The sequence below is a fragment of the Ischnura elegans genome, chromosome 1 (genome assembly GCF_921293095.1).
Source record: "Ischnura elegans chromosome 1, ioIscEleg1.1, whole genome shotgun sequence".
In the NCBI taxonomy this organism is placed as follows: Eukaryota; Metazoa; Arthropoda; class Insecta; order Odonata; family Coenagrionidae; genus Ischnura; species Ischnura elegans.
Window position 1 is genome coordinate 160,470,624 of NC_060246.1, and position 20,616 is coordinate 160,491,239.

The following is a 20,616-nucleotide window of genomic DNA, read 5'->3' on the forward strand; positions in this document are numbered from 1 at the left end:
AGACCCTGGAGAGGTTCCGTGAGTCACCCCTCGAAATGTCGCGTCCGCAGATTCGTAGAGTCTCACCCGGATGAATGCCAGATAAGTATTAACTCCGAGCAATATTATCTGCGGAGAGGGATAGCAGTGGTGGAGGGATTACCCGGAAGAGGCTGGCTGGGATGGGGGTGGAATGTGGGCCAAAAGGTAGTGTATGTGGGTGTTGGGGGGGGGGGGGGGCAGCACAATGGGGAGCAGCAGTCACCCTGTGCTGTGTCTCGGAATACGATCAATACGCCACGCGTGAAGGCGAGAGATCACGGCGGGAGGAGACAACCCACGGGCCAGAGCATCCGGAGACGGACGCGTCGAGCGCCACTCACAGGTGGGGCGCCACCGCACTCCAAGGGACACTCGCCATCGGCGACTGCCATCCATGAAAACCAACCGTCAAAAAATACACCCACCCCACCAAGGCTTGGGTACCTAATCCATTATGTGGTTGTCTTGTTAATATACTCCCGATATAATTATTGAATAAGTTGCCTTTATAAAGGAATTTGTCTCCGGAACCGGGGCGTCGGAGTGAATAAGTTTTGCGATGAAAGTTACCTTTGGTTTTGATATTTGATTTGGAAATAATACATTTTCTTGAAGTTTAGTCTAACACACTTAAAATCGCATCATCCTGAGATTAATGGGACGCATCTACACTCAACTCTCCGATCCCAAACATATTCCTCCTCTCGCACACCCCTCTCCCCCTTCCGGTGCAGTTTCTTCTGCGGCCTTACATGTCATTCTTAAAGACTACGATCCTTCGACGAGCGTGTTCATCAGCCTATCATTTTGCACGATTTAGCCGATTATGGTGATTGCATTTTGGCCATTGATCCGCCATCAGGAAGGCTGAGAACTGGGCTCGTGCAACACGTGGCTTCAGTAAATTACTCAACATATGACTCCGCTGCCGATAGTCATCCACGCATGTCGATAATAATCAATGGTTATGCATAAATCATTTAGGCAAATGTAAAATTTTCAGAGGAGAAAAATCATGGATCATCAAGAAAAATTTGTTATAGACAGAAAAATTATGACTATCATTTACTATTTCAGACGGCCATTTTTGTTGAATTCAGTTCACGATTTCCGAACCTGTGACGAAAAATGTTAACTATTTTCATTGATAAGCTGTAACAGTATTAGCTGCCATTCCTGAAAGCGATGGCGTGCCAGAGATAAAACTTGAGGCGCCATTGTCATTATCCCAGTGCGAAAAACAATCGCACGGCTCACCCACTTTATTTCATTTCATTTTCACTGTCGTTGAATTTCGATTTTGGGTAGGTGCAGGTATGGCAAAACTTCATTGAAGGTCGTGGCGACCAGGATACATTCAATATTCGAAACTAATATAAGACGAGCCCGACTACTTCCAGCCCATCGTCAATTGCCGAATGCAAGCCATCACATGTCGCTCATCGATAATTAATTGGCCATAGGCCAACGAAATACTTTATGCTACGGTAGGCTAGTCGAATTCTGCCCTCAAAATCAAAAGCCATTATTGACGTGTCTGTATTAAAAACTATTGATCATAGTTTCAAATGATTGCATGATCGCACTATCCAACACACTCATCACTAAAATGTTAAAAAAAAACTGTGCCGTACTGAAAAAGAGAGGGTGAATTTCCAAGAATCGTAGTTTCTAGAAGACAAATTAAATCGAAAGAGGAGAGCCTTCATAATTCAGCTCGCCAATGATATTAAGAATAACCTAAATCATTGCTCCTAAGGTCACAAGTGGAGTAAATAACGCACTGTCCTTACCCTCCGATCATTTTCCGGTAGCACAGGTATAGTACACACTATACTCCTCGTAACTTTCCGGAAATCCCGATAATGTACCATCTGCAAATGCTACTTCGAAGAGTACTTCATCGAATGAATGACGGCTATGGCAGAGATGATTCACCTCTTCTGCCTCCATATAGATTAAAGTAAAAAGAGAGACAAAGTTTGACACAGATCAAGATTAAAATAAGTCCACAAACTGTAGTAGCGGGCGACGAATAGCATTCTCAATTAAGTCTAATATCGGCTTTTTCATGTTAAAATTCCTTTAAAATGTAATAATGTATTCCAACAGATCAGGGTCGAACATCGTTCTCAAAATCGACTGCGAGAGTTTCACGTTGTCCAATTCCGATCCTCATTTTGATGATATCTTTCTTAAATATGCCACCCACTTAACACACGGACAGCAAGCCTATTTTATCCGAAAAATACTCAAAGAAGATATCCCATAAGATGCGATTAACAAAATAGATTAAGCTAGATATTCTATAACGCTAACAAAAGCCATTCGCGTTCACTGCCACCCAAACCCTCGTCAAACCAATATTCCGAAGCCACTCATCCTTCCCACCCCCACCGCCAATGTCGTCATTCCCTCATAATCTCATGAAATCCCTCCCCTGCGTCTCCACACACACTCTCACAGTAAGTCTCCGGATGAAAGGCCAAGTCCAAGTGACGTTTCATCCCGGATGACATCCTCTAAAGGCTTCCCCTTGATTCAAATCAGGGCTTCCTCCACAAGGATAACTCACCTATCTTCAGCGATGGTGGGAAAATGATGCTGCCAGCGCTAGCACAGATTATTCGGACTGACGATATACTGATTGTGAGCAAACAGTCTGCATGAAAAGGGAAAAACTTAAAGCAAACACTCATGAGATAACCAGGAATAGAAGAAAACCATCGGAATTTCGATCACTAATTGCTGAGTAATGAGTTGACTCAAGCCTACCACTCACTAAGCTACATTTTAGCACGTACTCACTTAAGTGCCTAACATTTACTAGCTAACTATAAGTGTAAAAAGGAGTTTCGGTCAGTGAATAAACATTTCCGTGCGAAAGTCATCAACAGATATCAAAGCCGTCATAAATGTCACAGACAATTCTGCTCCAAAATTTAAGCCTGAGTAAAACTGAACTTGTGAATCGAATCATGGGTGGATAATCACAAATGGAGTACACATTTCGGGATGGCCATCAATGGCGCGTAAGACCGCAATAATTGACATAAAGGTACCGAATCGAGAGATCGCGAAATCTATGTGTCCGCAATGGTTGAGATCACGGGCATCTCACACGCACGAGTGGTTTCAATGCGTATGAATGTCAGAGTTTAAAAGAGCTTATAGTAAAAACAGCTGTTGATAGTGATGCCTTTATGCCACCTATTACGAGATTCAGTCGCTCGCTTTGAGCTTTCCCGCTGCAATCCTGTTTCGTTTCATGCTCGATATGTAACTGTCGACTAGACATAGAAAAAAAGCACTTTACAAAGACAAAGGCAAAAATAAAACGTTGTATTTCTGCAGTCTACCCAACTCTAAACAATGGTTGAGATGGTGAAATTGTAAAGTGCAAAGTAAATCACTTACTACTAAAGACATGTGGTTCCACCAAGTGAAGCCTGAACACTTGATATACGACCGTGAAATTGGCTTTCAAGGGGATGGCCACAGATTGGAGATCAGGCTGAATTACCAGCACTAATTAGCAGTAATAAAAATTAAAATAAGACAAATGAAAATATGATGCGTCATTTATTTATTTACTTCACATGTTGCACAAATCGAATGACGGCATCGATTCGAAAATTCATACAGGGGAACTCGGAGCAGAATGGGATATTAAGTTCAAAAGATTAAAATACAAGCACACACCGGTTTAAAGAAATTATCTCACATTTTTATAGACAGTTGGAAATGTATTGTACACAAAAATACAATGATATAGAGGAAAAAATCTTAATTAGATATTTTGGGCGGAATGGGGTAGTGTGAAAATCAATAGCAAAAACATTAAACGTGTAAAACAGAAGGAAGATTCGATTTGAATGTTCTTGTCTTTTGATTTGAATGAATTTTTAGGTGCAGTACACTTTAACTTAGTCTTTTTTGTAGCCTAATCACAACATTCCCACACAAGTACCTACATAATCACCTGCTTCACTATCCAGTCCGGCCCAAAAGTTGAGCCCATTTCTTACAAATGGAACAAACGACTCAACCTTCACCTGATTTTGAATGAAAATCGCCGCAGTATAAACAGAGTTGTCTCTACATCCCATCATTCTTTTTTCCACTTTTTTTACTTCCCCGTTCCGCCCCAATAACACGGTCACGCTTCCATAGAAATTGACGCCCAAAAATGACGTTTAGTCAGACGTTCAATCATACGAAAATGACGATAATTAGGAGTACTTCAAACACGTACCAAGAATTACTGTAATTTAAGCACTTACAAATGATTTACCATGGATACAAAATCATCCAAAGTTAGAAAACAACAGTTAAAAAACACTCAACTCACATATCATGTGTTCACACTCAATTAACTAAACCAACATGGCAGCAGAAAATGGGCAGTAACAGGTTAATTTATTTCCAATACTCTCTGATAGTTGACAGTAGCTCCTGGACTCAGAAAACCCCGAACGTCATTCTTCCCCGGCCCCCGTCCTATCCCGTGTTCCCCTATCGTCAATGAGATAAATCCCTCCGATCGTATGACTATTTTTAGGAGCATATTCCGTAATTTTGATTGCAAAATTATTGTCTGAGAGTTCAGTCAATGCCGCAGCCACGACATAATTAGCTTTCTCTCCCAGCGACTTCTTCCTTCACACTAACTTGAAAGCATTGGAGTGATAGGAAATAACTCAAGGCGAACTATGACATAATCGCAGAACAACATTTGGCCCCCTTTTTGGAGCCTTTCCAAATCATGCTTGCTTTTTGGGAGACTTTAAGGAGCTGGAGAATCACTGGGCGACGTGTTTCGAGCTTAATGGCAATAATTTTTACCAATAAAATAATTTATTCCAATGTATTGCCACTTCATATCGTATCGGAGGAACCTATTGATTCGACCTCGAGGTGTTTTAAGCAGTTGAAAGGAGGCTTTTAAACAGAGGCTATGTAATCGCCTCAACGGAACCTAATTGTAAGCTATTCAGCCAGTGATAGCAGGCATCGGAGTATTAAAGAACTCTCCAACAGATCATCTATATAAATTGCTATTCTCTCCTGTTCGCCTGACACGAGAGAAGAGGTTTTCCCATGCCACTCATGATGCAACTTGTACCAAGTCCACATCAATACATTAAATAATGGCATTACATGGAAATCGCAGATAGAGCGAAGTGGCTCACCATTCACCCCCAATTCCAACGTTAAAATCAATCCTTTACCATGGAACCAGTCGCTCAAATAATTTGTCTCGCTCACAAAATGGGATGACGGATAAGTACTTTTCTCGAGACTGTATTAATAATTAAATGACATAAATTCTGTCAATCCGCTACATTCAGTTTCCCATAAGAAAATCAAACATGCAGGCGGCTAGAAAGATACACGAGATAGATTATCACATGGACGGTGGAAAGGAGGATAATACGATAAAAACCTGATAGCTGGGACTCTAGCCATTTTTAAATTTGCTGACTATTCTATGGGGCCTCTACGATGAATTTTCCAATTAACACCATGAGGGAAAAAAGCCGAAAGGTTTACCGATAATTGGCTACTTTACTTCTGCAAGATTTCCTTCAAAACACACAGAAAAATTAAAATATTCAAAGAATCCATGAAAATTTGCATTATATAACCATTTTTTAAGCCTTAAAATATATATTTTTACGACTAAGAGCATGAAATTCAGTCTCGGAAGTAAAACAAAAATATCGAGTTGAAACATTACAAGCAACATAGCCTTATAATCGATCCCTCATAACAATACAATGTGATCATGATTTTCACACCACGATGCAAATGTCGCAATAATACTAACACACAAGGGGGATACCATTCACACCTGAAAAGGAGATTACAGAAGATTGTTTTACTAATCGATGGGCCTTAGTGTGCTCAATCCATACACGTCAGTGACGGATATTACTAGTTGCATTAGTAGTATTCAGTCGATGTATTCAGTGGAACAATAGGAGAGAAAGACACGATGACATACATAATGGTACAAAAATAGCGACAACTTCTCAGGTTATCCCAAACGGCCCAAAAGTAGAATGCGTTCATCAACTGTCGATGCTAGATGGGAAAACTTTCTCCGAGAGCAAGAAAATTGTTTTGCAAATGTCAGCGTTTTCGTAGTAAGAACACGATATGTCATCTGCAGCCTTCTTTCCCGTTCATCGGCTCATAGTTGTAAGCCACGCTGTCGAACGTTATTTTGGTTTGGAGCTTGACGGTTCAGATAATTTACTCACTATTCCGAAAATTCGAAATTCGCATACAATTATTTTTTTCCTGAAGATTGCCATCCAGAATCAGGAAGAAGGCACTATGCACCGGTAAATATAAAAGCGGAAACAGTGGGAAAAAGAAAGACAAACTGCGAGCACACCGAGGGATTATGCAAGGCCTACTCTCTTCCAGCGACTTTTTATAAAAATGCAAAGTTGAAAAAACTTATGCGTGGAAGCCAATGTGCCAATTTTCTAATTCTGTTTATGTGTAACTTCTACAGAATTATAAGAGATAAGAAACATAAAGTTATTCAAAATGTCTCTTTCCGACCGAAATTGGTTATACCTTACCGAAATTGGTTCGGCAGGAAAAAAAGCAAGAATTAAACAACGCACAACGAAATGAAAAAAATTAGAAAAATAAAGTACCAGCACCATTTGCCATTGAAAGGTGATATGTCGCAGTTTCCAAAGAGACTTCGTGAGGCAGGCACCGGACCAACAAATTTAGAGAAAAATGCTATCCTTCGCCAATCCAACTTCATTCTGGTTAATATTAACGGTCAGTAACTCCAGTTAGCAAATAAATTAGCGAATTTCACTAATATAGTTGTAATATCTCCTCAGTTAATGTTAGGCGTAGCTAACCCTTGGCGACTAAAGGACCGGAATGAAGTCCAGACCAAACAAGTGTTTCGAGGAGGCGACAAGAAAGTTGGCAAAAACAAGTAGTGCCTTCTCCAACAATGCTCCATGAGAGCAGATTGAGGGTTTACATTATCCAGCAGCACCAAAGACAAGAACCCAACAAGTTAACGAACTGAGAGTGATTAAACCGGAGGGAATAGGTTTCCTGGTCGATGAACTGAAGAAGGATGATCTACTTACGCTTCCTCCCAAGGATACGCAAAGGGAGCTTTCGCGAGAGAAGAGAGAGTTAGTCGAAGGCTTCTTAACAGCTCCTCGGCCGAGTCTGAGACGATATCTGCACCCGACATGTTAAAAAAAGGGGGATTTGGGCATCAATTTTGGGAGGACTCCACATGTGCTATGTGATAGTGAAGTAGTGCACCTCTCTATTCGAACATCCCTCTGACGCTCTTACATTTTTCACTTCGTTGCACCTCAGAAGTTCGTCCGATCCATGGTTTTACAGCGATATTTCTTTACTTCATACACATACCCTAGCCATTCGAAATTGTTTCATCATACGAGCTCAGAAATATTTAAAAATAACCAACCACCTAAAAATCCAGGTCCAAGTTTAATAAGATAAATACCTGATATCTGAAGAAACATAATTACAGCAGTTATGATGGAGAATAACGAGTAAACCGCACGTTACTTGGCGAAAAGGGACACGTCACGTGATCCACGCTAACAATGCGAACCGCAACCCCTCGCGCTTCAAACCACCAAATTCACCGACGTAATGGTTAGGGTCAAGGTGCTTCGCTCGCGCCAGCTTTGTAAGTTATAACGAACGGATTTCCCGGAACAGAAAACATCATTGCCCGAAAGGAAGACTTAAAGGGCCATTTGTACTTACTTCAATTAATAATTAGTTAAGCAGACACCTGCGCATTCCAGAGTGCCTGCGTGGAAATGAAAAAAATATGCGAAGAGAAAATAACGCCTGCTCTACACAGTACAAACAAACGAGGAGACGTTCCGCCATTTTTTTTTTCGGAAAATTAACGCTCCATAACAACGAATCCGGAAATTTTAGTTTGAAAGCAGACGACCAAATACACGAAATAAGGGATGTGACATTAAACAGAGGAAATCATTATGACTTCAATAAGGAGTGCAAATAAGTTCATGATGCGAAGGAAAATTAAATATCTACTAATTACGTCCGAGGCGATTAATTATTTAGGGGATGATCGATGAGTACTGCTCCAGAAGAATTTAGGGACAGCGGCACCTCTAAGTATTTCAAGACCGGAGAGAAGCAATTTGAACTGTAACTACGGGTACCATCAGGTACGGAACATACCCATGAAAGAACAAACGCAGGAATGAGCTCACTTTTTCATGAATAATGTCCTCCTCACCCAAACGCAAGTCGAAATCTGAAAGAATGCAATAGCTTTACTTTGAGAATACAAAATATTTCCCTCCAGTAAATAGGCTTAAAAAATCAACACTGTAAACTCATTTCACATTGCGCATAGTATATAACAAACGCATAAGCACGTAGACAGAGGTAAAATAACTATTTTCCATAAGCACGATAAGTAAAATACGAAGAGAATATTCGTTCAAAAAGCTCAAAAGGATACTAAGTATCAAGAAATTAGGACATTTTTTGAGGAAATTCATGCGATTCGTGTAATCACAGAGGTCGAGAAAAGGCTCAGAGATAACAAGAAAAAGTTCGCCAAAATAGAGACGGAGTTGTTATTCGTGTTGGATGTACGCGTTTGCAGAAATGATAGCTCAAGCATATCACTCAAACCCTAGCGGAAAACAGGTCACAGGGCCACGATGAAATCGGATTTGTTTCAAAACTGATGCCCTTTACCACCTAAATTGATACGACGCAACAATCATACTTCGATGACAGCTGTTTTTCCGAGAGAAAAGTGGGTACTTTTCGATTATCTGGGAGGAGCATGCCAGTACTTTGTGGAACATCTGAAAGGACTCTCACGTTGCTGGGCCGCCGCGCCGTATCCCGGTGCACCTTCCAACCTGGACATCTTTGCCGCCCTCCAGTTCCGAAACTCACAAATTTCAGTCAGAATACTAACCTTGAGCATTTAACTTGATTTCAATGATGTCTCAGTTAGCATCATCATTAACACCGTCTTGAGTAAATAAAGCTATTTATAATTACCCACAGATCTCCCAGCCCCTATGAAAAAATTGTATAAACCTGTATAAAATTTGTATACATTCTCATACAATTGCATAAGAATGTAGACAAATTTTATACAGGTTTATACAATTTTTTCATAACATATACCTACAGGTTTATACAATTTTTTAAGTAACGAATTCAGCGGTTGCAATAAGGCCCGTGTTCGACCCCTTCTTAGGGCCGTGACCAGAGGGCGCTACACTATTCAGGGGGAGGACTACTCTCCTATGAAAAAATTGTATAAACCTGTATAAAATTTGTTTACATTCTTATTAAATAGTGCTGGCGCCCTCTGTCCATGGCCCTAAGAAGGGGTCGAACACGGGCCTGATTGCAACCGCTGAATTCGTGACTTAAAATTAATAATATACATAAAGAATGATACAATGAAAATAAATCGCGTTCATCCACAAATTATTAAAAGCAAAATATAATGCGATGACTATAACACGATATTTTTGGTTGACCATAGAAATAATGATCCCTAAAAGTAGGGTGCTACGAGCCTTGAACGTCGATAACTCAGATTTTCGATGAGTAAATGGAAAACTATTTGCCAGTTATTTTATCATTGACCTTTATCTCTGCTGCTTTTAAAAGGCTATTCACAATTAAGTTAAATAGTCAGTCCAAACACGCAATGACGTTCACACGGCGGACATAATTCCCTCAGCGATCTCCGACAGCCGGAGGTCATATTAATGCACTGAATGCATGACGGCACGCATCCAATATAATCGGCACCGTTACTTAAGACTTCAAACGGATAGATTAAGAAAGGGGAAACCTTGGCAAGGTCAAGGATGATTAAGTACTTAGTTAAGTTATGTCCAACACAGTCAGAATGATAGAGCTTCTCAAGCCAACGACACCTGGTCAAATTCTCAATTTCAATTACAACCTCATGAGCACAATAATTCCAACGCGAGAGTGAAAGCAGACGGAAACCTTCTCATTCTATGGTCTTGTACATAGATAATCCAACACGTTCCAGTAACGACATACTGGGTTTTAATTACATACACATTCGTATATGATCGTGTGAATTCATCCGTCCTGGAGCTTCAAGTGAAAATAACCAAGCCAAGAGGAGCGTTTTCTGGTGATTAGATGATTTTTTCCCCAACATGATTCATTGGCATTTTTCTCTTATCGCGAAACGAATAGGAACTAAAGCCAATTAGTAAATTCTCGAAGGAAATTAAATGGCACGAACCTATATATGAAAACAGGAAAAATTATCAGCCGCAAAAATAATTTAAATGGATATTAGATAGGTTTAGGCAGTGTTTTAAAAACCGACATGATATAGGATTATTTAAAGACAATTAAAAGTTAAAAATAGGGCAATATTCAACACACATTACGTTAAAATTACACGACCGGCATCTTTAATTTGAAAAATGAGTAAAAATCATACGATCAAAATGTCATAAGTGAAAGCATGAGAAATATACATTTAGATGGATAGATTAAACAGTTAATGAGCTACGAATTTCAAATATTTTCACAGTAATTTTTGCCTTAATAAATGACACTAATTATGCTTCCTGGGAATAAAAAGAATCCAGATAGATAGCAATATAGTTAGATATTTCGTTTTTAATCGACCATCGTAAACAGCAGACAGTTCATTAGGGTCTTGCAAAACATTAATTGACGTATGAGCGGACACCTTTACGTATTGCAAAGTCGGAGAGGAAATTGTTATTTGATTTATGTGCCTCCCATCAAAGCTCTAGGTAATGCAGATCCCGTGAGGCTATTAAGAATAGAGAGTGCGCATAATTACTTTGCCTACACCACAAAACGGCTCACATGCATCGCGAATCAACACCTAAAACAGCGTATTTGGTAACCGTATGCTTCAGAGGATAAAAGGGAAGAACGTTTTTAAGCGCTCTCGCCGACCTACAAAGAAAGCGCTTGGAAATGTCGGCTATTGAGGAAACTTTTGCATCGTGAAAATGCGTCACTCCAATTAAAAGACACGGAAAAACAGGAAATGAAATACAAATCGTAATTAGACGAGATAGCGAACGAAAAACACAAGGCATTGAGATTATCCGCCAAATATTTCACTAACAACGGCCAACCGTTAAGGCAAAATCTTTGAGTGGTTGTGAAAGAAAGCAGCCTAACTGCGAATACCAACATTCGCGTCCATCAAATGTTAATTCCGATCAAAATCCAAAGCATCACCCTGGCTATATTCGTAAAATAATACTAATAATTTTATCAAACAAAGGAAAATAATTATATTCACAGTAATTATTCCATATAGGGGAAAAGGTGGCTAACCAAAGCAATAACACAATACTACAAAGAAAGGCAAGTTTTATATTGGACATTAAAGAGGTCTAAAAAGAATTTCAGTACTCGGGTTAGGTTCCCCATCGAGTAAATATCAGGAATAAATAGGTAGTTCAATTGATGATAACAGTAAAGATGTCCGATTTCGACCAGAAATTCAAGGATATTTTACGAAATATTTCCTTGTTTTAAAAATTCAAAGATGTTTCCAGGATTCCGATGATTTCAAGAGTACATAGCTGACACCCTCAATAATATTCAGGCAGTAATCTCCTGGATACCTCCTCGTATTTCATTCCTAATGAAGAAAGGGCCTATTCGCATATGCCAAAAATTAAAAACCATGAATTTCCCTGACAAGAAGCGCTACATTGATTTATAATATGAACATAATGTCGTGTGCCGATGAACATGTGCATATCTCATAACATAACATATAATAAGTTGGATGCCATATTAACTTATTCTGAACTGAATTAAATTGAAATAGCGGCTAAATACGGCTCGCGATAGATACTCATTAAGATTTATGCACATATTCCTCATATTTCTTTCAATAGTTGGCATCACTGATAAGTCAAGAATTAGCCATGCTTGTTAGTGAGATTAAAAATCGGACTCGGAGAGATTAGGTCGGAATTTTAAGCAGTCTTTGGCAGAGGAGTTAAATGTCCTTCGAGGCGGTGAGTTGGGTTTCACTTCAAGCATTCTCGATGCATGACCGTAGGTGCACTTGCGAAATTGCAGGTGAATGCAACTCAATAGAGGAATACATTTACAAGGAAATATCGTTGAGAAGAAGCTGCACATTTTGTGTAAGTCTATGGCAAGCATAACGCCTTAAATGTCATAGCCTTCTTGAGGGTCAATCGACACGAGAACGATAGGTATAATAAAGGCGCGTGCGCGGAGCCTTAAGAGAACGAATTAGGGGCACCTCAACACGAAGGTTCAACAGCCACACACCCAAGCGACTCCAGATATACTGTCATACCAAAGATTTCAGACAAAAAAACTACCCAACGGCTGAAAAATAACCGTTGTTACTCCCTGTAATTGTATTCGCGAAGAACCCAGGATCTCAGGATTTTGAAAACGTTACCAGTTGCTTAAAGCTTACCGAATACAGTTTCCTTGATCAAAGATATGTTCCCCGCAATACGGTGAAGAATAAATGGAATGAAAAAAGATACATTAGGAATCAGACCTACCTATATTATTCATGGTGAAGCAAAACCCAGTAATATTCCAGAAACTTTTACTACCAGGATAGCAAATAAAAGTTAGTGGAACAGTACTGGCTTTTGCTTCACCAGGAGTGTATCATCTTTCCACCAAGTCAGTCTAAAATCAGTTGACTTCATTCTACCTATATTAGTTCTAATGACAAATTTTAATAATTCATTCCGAGCAAGAAGCTTAAAAGGGCATAGTGTAACACCAATGACACTTTTGAATTAACTCTGGTTCCTCGCCATAGGTATCTCCGCCCTTGAAGTAAAGCTAGAAGTGCATTTGGCGGAACAAGAATTTCAATGGACCCCTTCGAACGGGAGGAGAGCGTTGGCACTTAGAACATCCTTCTTCCCAAGAGAATCTCAAAGTATATCCAATTCCCATCAATTAAGAGAATGAACAAAATGAAAAGATACATTTCGCAACCATCAGCAAGATAATGATTAAGTAGTAATACAAATCTGAGTTTGCAGACTGGTAAATAACATTTGACCACCAACATAGGTGGAACAAAAGGTTGTAGTTAACTACCGCGCCAATGATGAAATTAAAGATGGATCACGGCCGATAGCCGAGTTAATAAATAACCAACGTCGGAAATGGCAGACAGTAAACCGTAGATAAATCGATATCTCAATATCCTTCACTCGTGGCTCGAGTCCCAGCAGCGGTCGTTCCACAGGTTGTGTACGACCTTGCATAACGCAGAACCACTGACGGTGCTATCCTAAAGAGAAAGCTATACACACACGCCAACGCTCTTAAATGCGCCTCCTTGGGTATCTGGCAATTTTAAATAAAAAAAAGATCCTTAATTTAACGGACTAGATTCCCTATCACATTTCAAATCCCCCAATTTTTCCCAATTATCCTCATCTCCATTAACTATAGCAGCCCAGACGGTAAAATCTACACTGTGGCTTTAAAACATTAAAAATTAAAAAATATTCACGAATAAAAGTACAAAATAGTCAGGATTACGATTCAATATCTAACCGAAGTGAATGGTTATTAGTCAGGGGGCTAGTGTCATCGCAAACGAAAGGTCTAGCGACTAATAAGAAACTGCGACACATTGATCTCACGTCGGCCTCCCTGGCAATAGGGCCAATGTACTCAACTACCAAACTAAGGGTCGCTCATCTGGGTGGATTTTTTGACACAAATGTTGGATTTAAGAGATTGCCTAATAATAAGCAACTGTTCGTGATTAGCGAAGCAGTGAGCAACTGAAAATTTATTACCAATTTCAAATGATCGTGCCTCTTGCAATATACCTATTTCTAAAGCCAAACGAAATTGGCCATTCTTTACACGTTAACATTTAAAGCTAAACCAAGGCTTAAATAAAAGAAAAAAGTGTCGAAGAAAAAATATCAAGCGCCACCTCAACTCGGGATCGATAAACAAAAGCTACCCGTATAAAAAATCACGGAATTGTACTCAACACCCCTGGGCATTGAGGGATTGCGAGGCCACGCGAGCAAGCGACTGCACCTCATTGAACGTCTGCATACACGTTTGCACCAAAGCAGACGAGAGCACATTCGACGTCTTAATCGGGATTGCTCGTTTCGGGAGTTATCATAATTGGATGAAGAAGGATTTGGTTCTTTCCCGGCGAATGCTGTTGATGAAATCTTCTCGGGAAATCAGCCGGGTGATGATGGCCATTGCTGCCAACGTTTCGATGGCCTTCTCTGCCATCGTCTTCATTCGCCCTGAAGACGATGGCAGAGAAGGCCATCGAAACGTTGGCAGCAATGGCCATCATCACCCGGCTGATTTCCCGAGAAGATTTCATCAAAAATAATTGGATGAGTCCACCACAACCTCAGAGTAAATCTTTACAATATCGACATCGGCTCCCGCGTACGCGACTAAAAGGCTTATTGCACACTTTTTTATTTCAATTGGAAATAAAATTTACATCATATTTAACACTAAAGAAGAAGAATTATAAGTACATCATAACCAAATCTATTCATAAGTATTAATTCGCCAGCTTTTACATGACAGCCTTACGTTAAGAGGTCTTCAATGCTGGTCACAGCGTTCATGGACTGCGCAGCCACCTGGATCGTTCTGCTTTTATTTCGTCTGAGGTCGCTAGGGGCCAAAGGCCAAAGCGGATGAACCCTACTCTGAGGAATAGTCGCGCTTCGGTGCACTTGCTGGAGATTTCATAGAAACCCACCGTTGATTAGCCCATGGCTTTCTCAGTATGACAGAACGAAGTGGCGAGGGAAAAACAACAAGATAGGGCACTGAAAATATGTGCATGAATTTACATCCACATTAATTCGTCCGGTTGGAGTACCTTACCGTTCAACCAAAATTGTAAATTGAGATAGTTAAAATCTGATTTGCATCATCGGCCAGATACGCGCGTGCCTACATCAATTAGGGCGAATTACAGCGAACAAAGCATTTCGGTATGCACTGAGATCTTAGCAAGCCTCGATAAAGAAACCTCAACTAACGACAAATTACTATTCTGCATACATGACACCATAAAATGTTTTCTTAAGTCGTAATAGCCACGCTATATATTGCGTAACATAGTAGAGGTCAACCTGATACAGAAAAGACGCATGTTAGAGCAGAAACTTTAGAGTCACAAAAATTGTGGGAAAGAAATAATTTAAATTACGCACAGTTGGCGTTTAACCAATATACTTGCATGCACGCAAAAATAAAGTATTCGATGGTATTCTTCGAAAGTACCATCTAATTCGGAGCAATAATGATCATTCATAGTTGAAATGGGACGAGAGTAAACTTCTGTAACCTTATGTACGTGCGATTTTAATAGCTGGAAATAAGCAGATAGGGGAAGTGGTTTACCATGATATTATGTACAAGGGAATTCAAACCGAGTTCAATCGCTAGGTTGTTCGAGTGACAAAATGGGCGGTACCAATGAAAAACACAATGCAAGCAGCTCGGGAAGGAAATTCAAGCCTTTTCTTCGCTTATCGCTCGCCACCTGCCATTCCCTAACCCTACAATTAACTCGCAAAACTAATTGCAGGGAAATACTTCAAATTTGTGAATGGAAAATACAAATTACAATTACAGCACTGAAAGTATATATGTTCGCAAACATGGGAACTATGATCGAAACCCTTGGTTATAACATATATAACGATATTTTTAAAGATTTAAATTGTCAACTTTAAATATATTTTCTTATTGATTGACATCTGGGTAACATTATTTATTGCAAAGGAGATCTTTACCGGTTGACACAAGTCATGCTCAATTGAAACATGATTGATGATGATCCTTGTGAGAAGGGAGAAGGTAATGATTAAAATACTCCCTCTCAGAGCACTAGTTAGTGTAAAAAAAAGTGCAAAAGTGCTAGAGAGCACTAGTTAGTGTAAAAGTGCTAGAAAAAATAAAGGTGTAAAAGGGCCATGTTTCCACCCATGTCATAGTTAAATGGACTCGTTAAAGCGGAATAACATCCTCGCATGTAGCTATTGCATCAATGCCTGCAATTTCAGCTAGGAATAATTTTAATGGAAGAAAATTGTCGATTCAGCCAATACTCAACTCATAATAATACCACCGAGCGATTATTTCCACATAAATTGATACCACAACACTGTTTTCAACGCATTTAGTAACATCAGCAGGTATCATTTTCTATCATCTTCACGAAACATTATTACATAAATGGTTTTCTTTCCGATTCTGCGTATCTAACTTTATAGTGGAAAATTGGCAGTCAGCTTCATTGATATACATTGAACTTCCAAAAGGTAAGGTCTAAAAACTCTCTCTTTTGTAAATTCATAGGTGAAACAATTTTAATAACTGTATGATAAACGATATGGTGATAAGTTTATATGCTTCCTCAAGGGAGTGGAAGACAAACACATCGAGAGAAGAGATAAATGTTTCGATCATTCAAATACAAGTCGCAACTACGACGGCCTTGGAAAAAGTATGTAATGACGGCAATTAACTATTTTTTTCATTCATTACTTCCATTCAAAAGTGCGGATACAAGGTGAAAAAACATATTCCACAACCTACATGCGTCGATACAGCAAGTAATCGCACTAAAAACGGAAGTAAGGCATAGAAACTAAATTAGCTTCTCGCAAAGAGTGATATATAAGACATGAGTGCTTTAAACAAATATAGGGTATACCAGGGGTAGCATACCAACCCGTTCGTCCGGCCTTCGAGTCCCAAGCGTGCTATAATCATTTATTATACCAGTTGAATGATTCCCGATTAGAGAAGTTAGAAACATATTATAAAAAAATAAAAATTGTCGGTCATATGCACATCGCTAGCGATCATTATAACTGTAAAGTCCATGAATTAATGATAGTGCTCATTGATAATCATGAATTATCACAAAAAATCGTAAAAATACAAATGTAAATTAGTGTTCCAAGCAACCATGATAATTAGAACATGCACCTCGCAGGTGCCATCGTAAAGGTAGCCCATTAAGTATGAAGGGTATTCCATTTAAAAATCTATCACAGATACTGGGGACCAGTAGCGGATCCAGGATAGGGGGTAAACTCCCAAAAGAATTGCGGGTCCGAACAAAAATTGCCAGTCTATCTAAATTAGATGTCCAAAGGGGGGGGGTCCATTAGCCCCCCCCCCCTAGATCCGCCACTAGTGCTGGGGACCATACGGGATGATAGTCGACAAAAACAGGCAATATAATTCTCGACATCAAGGGTGTGTTATCCCCCGATTCTACCAACCACCACAAAACAAAAGCATTACAGTGATTAAATATTGATCTTTGATCTTCGTTTCTGGCCGCGAGGATAGCACACTTTCTTCAATAGTAGTGCTCCGAACAAAGAGGAAAGAATTACACTCAAGAAGATGAAATGAATAAAAATGAGCATGTTATGTGGGAATCGATTGACTTACGGGAACAGGCCACCGAGTGCCACGACAGGCGTCGATGGGATACACTAAATTAAGACTGACTCCATTTTCGAGATGGAAAGACACTAGTCCATCAAATATATACCTGCAGCACTTATTTCCTCCACAGCAAAGTAGTCAAGGGAGTGCCAATTCCATATCAAACCCATTCCACGGTAAACAAGAGATGCCGAATGTATAATACTGCGAAGCCAAGCAAGATCGGAACTTCTCACTGGTGAAAGAATACTTCTAATACGTACTCCAGCTGGCCTTCCACGGAGGTAGCCTTCTATGAAGCTGACTTGAAATCTTATAGACTACATGAGAGATTATTAGCACTGGAATCAACGTATTGACCGATTTATAACATGTCCTCGGCTGACACACAAGTCTTCCCACCGTTTAACATGATCGCGTTGACTCCGCCACAAAGGTGTCTTGAGCAAAAGAATATGATTGAATGGATGAACAACACAGTGTGGTACACACGGTGGAGGCTGATACTTCGCGGAAAGAGCGAAGTATTCTTAATTAACCCATCCAACTTAAAAGGCATAACAATCTTCCAAGGGCACGGCACAAAAAACAAACCACAGTGAACGGTCTGTGCCTTCCGAAAAATATCCTGAAATTGCACCGAATCCAAAATACAACGGAACACACACAACCTAACACTAACGAAGTCATCAGACGAACAGCCTAAAATGATGCAACATCAAGGATAATAGGGTAAAAATGGAATCATCAAAGCAACACCACACGTGTAGCGTTAGCGCCGCAATGGAACCGAAATTTGAGTCCGATGGATCCCTAAAGCTCACTTCAGACCTGTGACGACTACTCACAAAGGTCTCTCGACATCACTGGACATTCTAACACACCACACATCCACAACAGGGCCTTAAGGGAACTCACCTCACGTAGACGACTGATCCGCTGGCCGACAGGAGCCTCTTCCAGCCAAGCGGGATAGACACTCCGGGCTGCTGGCTGGTCGTGGCGGTGGTGGTGGAGGCGGATTCCGTGGCGGCCGAGTTGACGACCACGGGGGCGGAGGCGGCGACGGGGGGCGTGGGGATGGTGGGGTGGAGCAGGGTCTGCGAATTTACGCCACCGTGGGCCAGAGTGACAGTGGGCGGTGGCGCTGGGGCGGGTGCCGTGGACGCGAGGGAGCCGACGGTGGTGAAGGCCTGCAGGACGGGAGCGTTGGACCCGAGAGCACCCGTCTGCACCAGCTGCGGCACCGTCATCGTGAGCACCAGGTTGCCGGTAGCGTGGTGGCCAGTACCGCCCAGGGCCTGCTGCCCGTTGAGAACCACCGTCTGGTTGCCGAGCACCACACCGCCCCCGGGACACGCAATGTACGACTGCACCGCCTCCTGGCCTTGCGGGGAGAAGTGGAGGCCGCCCGGAGGCGCGAGCTGTGCCAGGCCCTGCCCTCCCTGCAGCAGGATCTGCCCCGCAGCCAGCGCCACCGGCCCTCCACGGCACACCATGGGGTGCACCACCGCCTCTTGCGGACCCTCCGAACTCAGACTGCTACAGCTCGACTCGGCGGCTTCGGAGCGGGCAGAGTCACAGCGCGAGGAGGCCCGAGGGCCGCCGCCCGTGGTGGGCGAGCCCTCGCCACAGAGCGCGAGAAAGCCCCGTGGTGCCGTGTCCCCGGCGCCCCGCTCCACCGCCACTGCCGCCACGTAGTTTCCTTGCAATACGTCCGCGTCCCTGGGGCCCTTATCGATGAAGGCGGGCCCTGCGCAGATGCGGGCCGAGTGGGTTGCGAGCGCGGGAGATGCGTAGCTGCAGATCTGCTGTTGCTGCTCCTCCACGCTCGCCTGGGGCTCGGGGTGCCCGCACATATGTTGCCCCGCGCCCACGCTCTTGAGGAGTGCGGGATTCCCGGCGGCCCCACCGTAGGCCAGGCCCGCGGTGGGCCCCGTCGCATAGCCATTGGGCTGCACCGAGGGTGGAGTGTATAGGCCTCCAGGGTTGGGGCTGCCGTTCACGAACTCGGCTTTGAGGGCCGGCTTCTTGCACGTCAGGGGGGTTGCTGGTGGAAATGCCCCGTTCTGGGGATGTTGGAAAGCCACATTCTGTTGGCCGACAGAGTAGGAGTGGGCGAAATTATCACCGGCTGACACGTATACTACCACATTCTGAATGGGTTGTTGCTCAGGCTTCCCGGACATCATCCCGTGCACGCGTGGAGGTGACAACAAGAGGCAGCACCATCACTCGCGGCAAATGATTTGATGCAGCAATCGTGACTCTCCTCAAATTACTCTGAAAATTAAAACAAGCAGTCAGTGAGACTAGCGAAGTAACCTTCCTCACCTTCCACTGCATTCTATATGTAATAATGTTTATGGATACTAATATTATTTTAATAGCAAACGCCAAAGAAGGCAATGAATTCAATGAAATGATCCAATAACTAGGCAACTAATGCAAAAAAATTGAGCATGGAAACTCAACAGTTGCTACGCTAAATAAAACATAGGATTTGTAAATTTATAGATCTAAAAGAATTTCTCCCTTTACTGTGATAAAGTTCTTTCACTCCATGACCATATTTCCCACACCAACTCCTCAAAACGGCAATTATTTAATTAAAACAGAAATAAAAAATTCACCAGCTCTAACACAAAATATGACTTAATATTTTCAAATCTTAACCAAAGTGATAAGAACGTGCTAACTATAAAATAAGTGAATTGCCAAGTCACTTTACGACTGGGGAGTTCCCTTAAAGCAAGGCAAATTTCTTCTTGGTAAAACGGATGAAAACTGATCACGAAGGAGGGCAGGCTTGGGAACGCAAACACAGCATTACAGAAATTTCACTAAAAACCTATTTTCAGTATTTACAGCGAACGAGGCCCGGTAAAGGCTCAGTAACGAACGAATTAAGTGCATGTCAATGCTCAAATACTTAGGGGATAAGTTAAATACGATGCTCGCAATACTTCATACATCCATAACATTTTATGTTGTCACGCAATTACCACTATTTATGAAAGG

At 41.5% G+C, this 20,616-nt stretch overlaps 1 protein-coding gene across 2 annotated transcripts in view; it reads right to left on the minus strand.

The window, feature by feature from the left end:
• The window catches only part of LOC124172730, a 136,692-nt gene that overhangs the window by 114,763 nt on the left and 1,313 nt on the right, over window positions 1-20,616 (minus strand). For both annotated transcript variants that reach the window (XM_046552203.1, XM_046552211.1), the window contains exon 2: window positions 18,514-19,878. In XM_046552203.1, the coding sequence (XP_046408159.1) occupies window positions 18,514-19,787 (1,274 nt within the window). In that variant the 5' untranslated portion in view covers window positions 19,788-19,878. The remainder of the gene's footprint in view (window positions 1-18,513; window positions 19,879-20,616) is intronic.